Raw genomic sequence first — 9,478 nt, 5'->3', positions numbered from 1 at the left:
CCCCTCCACCCCTCCACTCCAGGGTCCCTCACAGCTCCTGTGGCTTCGCTTTTCCCACTCCAGCCTCGGCCAGGGTGGGGAGGGGGCCTCCCAGACAGGGACGTCAAGGGGGTCCCACCCCCGACAGGACCGGCACAATCACAGGGCCGGGTAAAGCCACAGCTGCAAACTGACACAAAAGACGTGCCTTAAGGAACCCGCCGCTGTGCCCAGGTGCCCTTTGGGGCAGCAGCCTGGCCCCTTGACCCAGAAGGCAGCAGCCTCTCCCTCCCCCCCCCTCAGGGGGCAGGCAGGCAGGCCCCCTCCCCTGTTAACTTATTCAGCTCGCTGGCTTTGCACAGCCTGTCCTGGGCCCAGCCCTGAGCCCCGGGTGGGCACAGGTGGGCATCACCTAGGGATCCCCCCACTGTCAGCAGCAGCCCCGGAACCCCTTCCCCAGCAACCCCACTGCTCCCTCCTCCTTGGTATAAGTGCAATTAAAGCCGTGGGTGTCGCATCTTCTCCAGAGCTGGGTTCTCCCTTGCCCCACAGCCCTAGAGGGGGGCACTGCCCGGCCTAGTTCTGGGGAAGGCAGCCTGGCTCTAGGGAAGGCTGCAGGGGGCACTGCCTCCAGCTTCCAAAGAGCAGTGGGCTGGGCCTGGTGCCAGAGCCCAGAGGGGCCTGCTGCGGGCAGCTGGGCCCAGAAGTAGCCTGCCCTCAAGGCCTGGGCTCCGCTCGCTCAGATCCAAGACCACCCCCCATTTCCCCCACCAATCCTGCCGCTGGCTGGTTTGTAATGGAACCTCTGTGCTTCTCCCTGCCGTGTGCCCGCCCCCCACATGACTATTGTGCGATTTGTGAGTGCCGCCCAAGCGGAGTCGGTAACTTGGGTTTTTTTCCAACCATCATGGCCTTATCTGTTCGGTTTTCTCAGTGTTTTCAACCTGTGAGATAGATGTTTATGGCAAAAATCACACACAAAAAAAGAAAAAAACCTGACCTATTGTATAAAAATCACTATTTTGTGTGCTCCGCAGTGCTGCAAGCTTTTGGGGTGGTCACCCACTCCCCTCCATGCCCTCTGGCCTCCCTCCCAGCAGTGAAAGTGTGGTAGTCTAGTGTGCCAAGCGTTTTCTACCTTTTTGTAGTCTTTCTTAAAACAATAAATTCCGCTGTGATATTTGGCTACTGCTGACTTGAGGGCCTTGCCGGGGGCTGGGATGAGGACACGAGGACCTTGGGGCTCCAGCTGCCCTGATCGCAGGAAAGGGAACTCAGGTTCAGAAATAAAACATTTATTACATGAAGAGGAGTAACAGGGGGGCGGGGGTTGACCACGATGTTGGCCATCTCAGGTCGGAGAGGCTGGGGGCAGGAATCAGGGTCTGTTCAGCTTCCCAGGGGGCAATGTCCACACCTGTAACCTGGGAAGGGGAAAATACACAAGGAGCAAAGACCCATGCCCCGTGCAGGATAAAGGCAGGCACTCGAGGCTGGTGGGGCAGGGGACTCCCTCCCTCTGCCCCTTCCCAACTTAAATAGGCATAAATAAGAAGCATCCAGACTCTCAGGCCACCAGGGGCTGCCCCGCCCAGCCCCCTTCCCACAGCCTAACACTAGTGGCGGTCGTTGGGCGGCCAGCCAACCAAGAAGAGGCTGCCAGGAAGGCGGCCAGCTCCCAGGCCGCGGAGGTAGTTGGAGTCAGTGTCCAGGCCGGCCAGACCCTCACAGCACAATCCATGTGTATCGCTCGCTGTCTGCCAGAACCTTCAGTGAGCACCCTGTGGGGAAGGGTTGGGACAGAGGAGTCTCTGAAGGCCCAGCTGTGAGATGAGTTTCCCTCTTTCCTAGACCTGATTTGGGCCCAGAAGGTTCTGGAAGGCAGGGACCCTGCTGTGTTAGCTCTGCCTCCTGCCTGCAGCCACCCAATAAATGTCTGCTGAGTAAATAAGCAACTGGCTGGAGGTCTCCAGTGCCACACCTGTCATGCCCTCTGAGCTGGCCCCCCGGCATGCCTGGCTAGGCTGCCCTCCCCTCACCCCTCTTCCACGCCATCCACTAGCACAGCCATCATGCTCGTCCATTCAGCAGCACAGGAGTCAGGGTCTCCTCCAGGCCTGCCTGGCACTGGGATAACCCCGTCCTACTATCATTGGTCATAGTGCCTACCTTTGTGCAGTGCCTCGTTAGTCATCCTGTTGATGTAGCGGCCGCTGCTCTCGGGCACCAGCCACTTCATGACCATGTCCACACAACTCTTGCGGTATGAGCTCCAGACACTGCCGCTGAGGGCAAAAGGGTGAGGATCTCATCACTCTGGCACCCACCCCAGGCCCTGGCCTCAGCCCAGCCTTACCTGGTCTGCCCTTTGACTTCAATGAGATCGCCCACACTGACTGTCACAAAGATGCCCGTGTTGAGGTCCCATGCCACCTTGAGGCTGGTGTGATAGGTCTTTGGTCTGCAGGCAGGTGGAAAACAGAGGAGAAAGGGGTGGGACCACCACGTCCATGAACGAGGACCCAGGCTGCCTCAAGGGGCTCTGTCTTTGGAGCAATAACAGAGTACCTGATCCAAGTTTGGGGGCCCAGGGGGGTCTCCTCACATCCCCACTCTCCTACACAGAAGGGTCTCAGTGTGGCCCCCTGCCCACTCACCGGAGCTGGCCTTCCTCAGTTGGGGATGGAAATGCCAGGAGCAGCAGGCCAATGTTGATCAGGACCTGGTTGGTTTCAGGGCAGACCTAGGGGACGAGGGTGGATGGTGACAGCTACTGAGGATGACCATCAGAGCAGAGAGGTCCGGAACCCGCTTTGTCCCACTCCTGGGCCCACCTCCAGGATGACGATGTCATAGTCGCTGAAGGAACAGAACTGGTGGCCCCAGGTGGCATCATGGCGGATGACTTCATTGATGACATACTCAAAGTCCAGCGTGAGCTGCTCCACTGTCAGGTACTGACCCTGTGGGCAGTGGCGGAGGGGTAGAGGGAGGACTGTGCCCAGCACTACCCTAGCAGGCTCCCTGGGGCTGCCCCTGGTTCTGTCTGCTGCCAGCACCTACCTGTACAGAAGCCCGCTCCCGCATGGGCCTCAGACTTCGGCCACGGAGATCGGTCACCACAAAAGGCAGGGAGATCTTGTCATCCTCGAACTCTGAAGGGGCAGGAAGAGGGGGTAGGGGTGGTGGGAGGCCTGAGGCCCACTCCGGACCAGCCTCCCATGCTCGGGGCCCTGCCTGCTGGGTGGACTCCCTGCTCACCATCCTCTGGCTCTGTCCCTTCGCCAGACCCCAGCACGTAATACAGCTTCGTGTAGTTGATATAGCCAGGCTCAGGAGCTGGCTCCTCCGCTGCAGGGGGGCTGTCCTGGGGTGCTACCTCCCCACCTGGGGCTACAGGCTCAGAGGATGGGCGGCAGCAGCTGCCGGAGGGCCCCGTGTGGGAGAGTGGCCGAGCTTCCTCTGAGGCCCCACCCTTGGCCTCTTTGGCCCTGCGGAAGATGTCGGCCACAAACTCCTTGGCTTTGGCGATGGCGGGTGAGGGCTCAGGGACCCCAGAGGGACGGGTTGGAGCCACTTCGGTACAGAGGCTGGGGAGGGCCAGGGGCACCTCTGGGCTCTGGGGCCCAGGGGGGCTGGGAGGGGCCGGAGGATAGGTGGTATGGTCATACAGGATTTGGCAGAAGCTGCTATCGCCTGGAATATAAAAAGAGATGTAGGTGTTGGGATGAGCCAATGTCAAAACAAAAGCTCAAGTACAGGCCTCTCTCCCACCCTGGGAGGTTCTAAAAAAGCCTATGCTCTATGATCTGTATGAAACACCCAGAAGAGTTTTAAAAGGCCTCTCTCTTATATGTATATGCACAGGAACACGTTCATTCTATGATTCGTGAGCATCTACTGTATGCCACACACCGAGGACACGAGTGAACAAGACAGAAAAGGAGCTGACAGTCTACGGTGACAGCAGATAAAAGCCACATAAAAAAATAAATAAATAGCCGAAACCGGTTTGGCTCAGTGGATAGAGCGTCGGCCTGCGGACTGAAGGGTCCCAGGTTCGATTCCGGTCGGGGGCATGTGCCTGGGTTGCGGGCACATCCCCAGTGGGAGATGTGCAGGAGGCAGCTGATCGATGTTTCTCTCTCATCGATGTTTCTAACTCTCTATCTCTCTCCCTTCCTCTCTGTAAAAAATCAATAAAATATATAATAAATAAATAAATAAATAAATAAAAGAAAACAGCGCTGGCCCATGTGGCTCGGTTTGGAAAGGATGCTGGTTCAATTCCCAGTCAAGGCACACACCCGGGTTGCGGATTTGGTCCTGGGTTGGGGCACCTGCAGGAGGCAGCCGAATGCTCTTACGTTGAGTATCTCTTTCTCCTCCTCCCTTCCTCTCTCTCTAAAAATCAATAAAACTTTAAAACACAAAACAAACACAAAAAGCCACGCCCTGGCAGGGTAGCTCAGTTGATTAGAGCATCGTTCCATATACCAAAAGGTGGCAGGTTCGATTCCTGGTCAGGGCACATACCTAGGTTTGATCCCCGCTGGGGCAAGTGATCGTTGTTTCTCACTCTCTCCACCCTTCCTCTCTCTCTAAAATAAATAATTAATATTTTTTCTAACCAAAAAAAAAACACAACACACATCCTCGGGTGAAGATTTTTTTAAAAGCCACATAAGTTTGAGAGTTTACTACACTCCATCCTCCCCAGTGAGCCAGACCGGCGGCTCGGCATCGAGAGCCCCACCACTCACTGAACTAAGCAGCACCAAGGCCAGACCCTGTGCCCAGCCTGCACCATCTCCTTTGGAACCCGCCCCCAGCAGCAAAGGGGGTGGAGGGTGGGATGGGTGGGGTGGTTCTTCTCAGTTCAGAGAAACTTGTCCAGGACACCACAAGGTCATTTGAGTCCATCAATGCACTCCTGTCCACTAGAAAGTGGCCAAGTCAAAACTCCCTGAAAATACCCTCCTCTGGTGAGATGAGTGTTTAGACATCAGTGACAGTGCCCCTCCCCTGGCTGGTACACATGGCCGAGTCCTGTCTGACATGGTCCTTCCCAACAGGACCCACACCGTGAGGGCAGGGAGCCCCACCCAGGACAGGCTCATTAGAGGATTGCAGCTTAACCAGGGCTGGGCCTCGCCCACATGGGCACAGGTGACCAGGGCAGGGGTGGGAGGCCTCTGACGGGCCAGACACAAGATGCCCTGGTCCTGGCTAGTTTGTGGGCTCCATTTTCTTTTTCCAAATGCTAAGAGAAAGTTTGTTTAGAAAGTTACAGAGGTAGTAAAGGGAGCCAGCGGGGTTGCACAGGCTCAGGAAACAAGGGTCTTTGGAGCTTAGGAGAGAGAGAGGCAAAGGTAACGGGCCTGAGGGGAAGAGGAGGGAGGACGGGAAGGGCATGAGGGAGAGCGCACGTGTGGGCCGTTTTAGACACTTAGGCCACTCTTCACGCCCACAGTCTCCTGCCCCAGGGCGACCCTTTTAACATAGTTAGCGGGCACCTTTTTATTTGACTGCATTCTTGCAAAATTGAAACATTTCTAATTTATGTGTTATTCGGTTATAGAGCTTGTATTTCTTTTGCATTTGCAAATGACTTTGAGACATGCTCCCTGGACAGGATACTGGAGCTCACACTGGGTCTGCAGATCCACCCTATTGTTGCCTCCCACATCCCCAGAAATGGACACCAGGTGGCCCCCAGCTCCCACCACCACAGCTTTGGATATGCCCAGGCGCAGGGCTGCTGGGCCTACGTCACACTCTGTTGCCACGCAGCCCTGGGAGTGCGGGGGAAAGCCACCAGGGCTCCACTAGCCAGAAGCCAGTGGCATTACCCAGCTTTCTAACGACTGCCACTCTGTCAAGGGACATCACCTTCTGATTTTCACTGGTCCTTCTGATTACCAACGATGTAAGAGGGCCCTCTGCCCACTCACCACTCCCTAAAGTTTTGAATGAACAGTTCTCCTTTTGAGAAGGCAGTACTGTGTGGTCCAGCATGATAGCTGCGGGCCAAATGTGACATTCCTTTTTTAAAAAAAAATATGTTTTTATTGATTTCAGAGAGGAATGGAGAGGGAGAGAGAGATAGAAACATCAAGATGAGAGAGAATCATTGATCGGCTGCCTCCTGCATGCCCCACACTGGGGATCAAGCCCGCAACCCAGGCATGTGCCCTGACTGGGAATCAAACTGTGACCTCCTGGTTCAGAGGCCGACACCAACCACTGAGCCACACCGGCCGGGCCCAAATGTGACTTTAAACATAACTAAAATTAGTCAAACACTCAGTTCCTTGGTCACATGGGCCACTTTCATGTTTCTACTGGTGGCGGCTGTCGTGGACACAGACACGGGAACATGCCAGGCCCACTGTTCGAGAGGACACTGCTGGGGTGAGACTGGGTCTGGATCCGAGCACTCCCACTCTGTGGCTGGGTGACTGTGGATGAGGCACCTCTCCAAGCCTCAGTTTCTTCCTGTCACATAAGGTAGTGACAGGACTGACCTGACAGGGCTCACAGCAGATGCTGTGACTGTCATCACACCTGGGAGCCTACCTGCCGAGTGGACTGAGACAGCGCAGGCCACCAGGGAGTAGCTGGTGTTGAGCAGTACCACCTGGTCCTTCTTGAGCTGAAAGGCGGGCTGGAAGGTGGGGAAGGGGTACACCACCTGGTACTTGGTGTGCAGCATGAAGCCATGTTGCAGGCACTGCGCGCTTGGATCACCTGCAGTAACACATACCCATGGGCTCAGTCGCCACCCTGGAGTAAGGAAGCAGGTGGCCTGAGCTCTGAAGCCCCCAAGTCCCTCACCTGGATGGGCGCGGCTGGCTTCCTGGCAGGCGGCACAGCGGCCTGATGGTGGCACAGCCACTGTGCTGATGTAGATGTCTCGGTGGTTCTCGTCACTCATCATCATCATGTTCATGAGCATCCCATTTGCTGAGCGGGTGCTGGGGGCAAGCACAGCCTCAGCTGCCTGGTCCGTGTGCCCTCCCCTAGCCAACCTCAGCCTCCCCATCTTCGAGTCTCACTTGAAGCCAAAGACGATGACCTTGGAGGCATCACTGGGCCACTCACACACAGTCAGGTACAGGTCACTATAGATCTCCTCATCCTGGAAGAGCCGCACCTGCCGGATCTGAGGGGCACGTTTGTGTCAGTGCAGGGTCAGAGCGGACAGAGGTCCACAGGAGCCCACCCGAGAGCACGCTGGGCGGGAATGGAGGCCGGCAGAAGCACCCCTCTGGTGGTGTCTCAGGCCAGGGAGTCCCAAGCAGCCTCCAGCCTGCACCCCTCTGCCTTCCTGAGGACAGGCTGGGGAGACAGTCCACAAATGGGGGAAACAGAAAGGCTGCACCCAGGGCTGGATGTGCCCAGGAAGCCCTGTCCCAGCAGAGGGGACTCGGCCAGACGCATTGGTTTCCAAGCCCTATCCACCCCACTGAGCTCATGTGTAAACTGGGGTAACAGCACCCCCCACACCTGGAGTAGGGATGGGGTTGGGGGAGTCAAGGTCAGGGCTAAAGCCAGTGTGGCAACCCACTTGGTCATAACAAAGCTACTGGATCCCACTGGCTTGAGCTGTAGACCCTGAGTTCTATGGACTGTATATGCTGAGTTGAACCTCATAAAATTACCGCTATTTACCCATTTTCAACTCTAACAACGGCAATTTCATGTGGTTTGACCTAACATGAGCCTTGACCCAATGAGCACACTATCTCCATTTTCTGAAGACGGAACTGAGGCTCAGAGGGGTGGCATGACCTGGGGGGGCACACTGCTGTGCGCCGAGCCTGGCCCTACCAGCTTGAGCTTGCTGTGCACGTTGAACTCCCACCAGTACAGGTGGTAGATGTAGAAGGAGAAGTCGTCGTCTCCACTGCTGCTGGTGTAGGAGAGGACGTACCGGCCGCACTTGGAAAAGCCCAGGAAGATATGTCTGGCGGGGCACAGGGCAGATGGGCCAGGTCAGGGCCAGCCTGTCACCCCACCCAGCCACCCCCCTGCCCGGCCTTAGCCTCACCCTGCATAGAGGAAGTCCTCGTCCACGATGCTCTTAAGGGAGACGCACACCCTGGGTGGCAGCTTCCGGAAGAGCCGAGGGGAGAGCTGCCCACTGATCTGGGGAAGGGGCGGCCAGGACTCTTGAGGCACCATTGGACAGAGGCCACCTGCAGTCCCCCAGGCCCCTCACCCAAGGAAGAGCAGCACTGAACGCAGGCCCACACCCTGCCCACCATCACCACCAAGGGTGGTCCAAGCTCTGGAAGGTGGGATCGGCTCGGGGAGATAGGTAAGCTGGACTTCCCTTGAGCCGCCCACCGCACCAGGGACCCGGGCCACCCTCCCAGACCCACCCTTCTTCAGCCTCAGGGTCCCGCTTGCCAAGGCCCCAGACTCTGAGGACAGCACTGGCATCATCCCGTTCCCCCAGGGAGGTCCCCCAGTCACCCCTGCCCACATCTGCCAGCCACCTGGCTGCCTTCCTGAAGGCACCTCATGGCACAAGGAGCTGTGGGTGTCCCAAACTGCTAAGAAGGCTGGCTGGGGGCTTGACCAACGGCACTCACCTGTCCTCAACCCACTAGCCTACACATGGGGTGCTCAGGCCCCTTGGGACAGCTGTGGCCTCAGCAGGGGACCAACTGAGGCAGATAAGAGGGTGGGGCTGGGGCTGACCAGTGACCCAAGTCCTTCCTGATTCCCCTTCTCACTTAGCTTAGCCCCCTTTAACCCACTCCTTCATCTCAAACACTTCAACCAGGAAAGAAGGGTACAAGGTGACCTGGGCACCCTGGGTCCTGCTACCCCGTCCGATAGGGGATGAACAGTCCTCCCTCAAGAAAGTCCACTCTAATGGCAGAGAGACAGCAGTCTGGGGAGCCTGCTGACGGGAGGGGGGCCCAGCCCAGCGCTCCAGGAGACCCTGGTCTGAAGGATCAGCCCTGCAAGGCCCAGGCCGACAAGGAAGACTCGATACCCAGATACCCATCCAGGGAGCTCCCAGGCCAAGGGCGGAGGCACAGCCCAGCCCCAGGAGCTCCCAGGCTAAGGGCGGAGACCGTCCCGGCCCCGGGAGCTCCAGTCCCAACGGGGAGACGCCGCCGGCCTCACGGAGCTCCCGGCCTCGCAGACGAGGCACCAGGCACACCCCGTCCACAGCGACACAGCCCGGACCCCGCGGCCCCGCTGCGGCTGGCCTGGCCGCGTTCACAACCCTCTGCCCTCCCAGCTCCCAAACGGATGGGGCGGAGACCCCGGCCCCCTGGAAAGGTGCAGTCTGATGGCGGAGGAAAAGCCCTGCTCAGGTGGCCCCAGTCCGAGGGGGGAGACCAGGGAGCCGCCTCCCGTTCGGCAGGGGAGGCGGCAGCAGGTACAGCAGCTCCCAGCTCCGTGTGGCCAGAGCAGAACACGGAGAGGAGCACCGAGCGGAGGAAGCGCGAAGCCGGCAGCGAGGGCTCCGCCGAGG

The 9,478-nt window shown here is 58.0% G+C and overlaps 4 protein-coding genes across 9 annotated transcripts in view; 3 read left to right on the top strand and 1 right to left on the bottom strand.

The window, feature by feature from the left end:
• RFX1 (regulatory factor X, 1 (influences HLA class II expression)) overlaps positions 1-3,062 on the top strand; it is a 34,254-nt gene extending 31,192 nt beyond the window's left edge. For all 6 annotated transcript variants that reach the window (XM_014529430.1, XM_014529432.1, XM_014529431.1 and 3 more), the window contains 2 exons: positions 1,799-1,804; positions 3,051-3,062. In XM_014529430.1, coding sequence (XP_014384916.1) covers positions 1,799-1,804; positions 3,051-3,052 — 8 coding nt within the window. In that variant the 3' untranslated portion in view covers positions 3,053-3,062. The remainder of the gene's footprint in view (positions 1-1,798; positions 1,805-3,050) is intronic.
• On the bottom strand, positions 1,256-8,248 carry DCAF15 (DDB1 and CUL4 associated factor 15). The gene is made up of 12 exons (XM_005881596.2): positions 8,033-8,248; positions 7,813-7,948; positions 7,038-7,144; positions 6,817-6,956; positions 6,559-6,729; positions 3,241-3,675; positions 3,043-3,134; positions 2,814-2,942; positions 2,637-2,722; positions 2,336-2,440; positions 2,149-2,264; positions 1,256-1,760 (listed from the first exon to the last, which is right to left on the bottom strand). The coding sequence occupies exons 1-12, from the start codon at positions 8,164-8,166 to the stop codon at positions 1,705-1,707; spliced, it is 1,707 nt and encodes a 568-aa protein (XP_005881658.1). The 5' UTR covers positions 8,167-8,248; the 3' UTR covers positions 1,256-1,704.
• LOC102252959 (podocan-like protein 1) overlaps positions 5,266-9,478 on the top strand; it is a 22,697-nt gene continuing 18,484 nt past the window's right edge. Inside the window, exon 1 of the mRNA XM_014529434.1 lies at positions 5,266-5,277. The gene's annotated coding sequence lies outside the window, so the exon portion shown is untranslated. The remainder of the gene's footprint in view (positions 5,278-9,478) is intronic.
• LOC106723945 (basic proline-rich protein-like) overlaps positions 8,399-9,478 on the top strand; it is a 4,265-nt gene continuing 3,185 nt past the window's right edge. Inside the window, exon 1 of the mRNA XM_014529435.1 lies at positions 8,399-9,282. Coding sequence (XP_014384921.1) covers positions 8,833-9,282 — 450 coding nt within the window. The 5' untranslated portion in view covers positions 8,399-8,832. The remainder of the gene's footprint in view (positions 9,283-9,478) is intronic.

This window comes from Myotis brandtii, unplaced genomic scaffold (genome assembly GCF_000412655.1).
Source record: "Myotis brandtii unplaced genomic scaffold, ASM41265v1 scaffold680, whole genome shotgun sequence".
NCBI lineage: Eukaryota > Metazoa > Chordata > Mammalia > Chiroptera > Vespertilionidae > Myotis > Myotis brandtii.
Note: the sequence above shows the minus strand (reverse complement) of the source record. Positions and strands in the feature narration are given on the sequence as shown.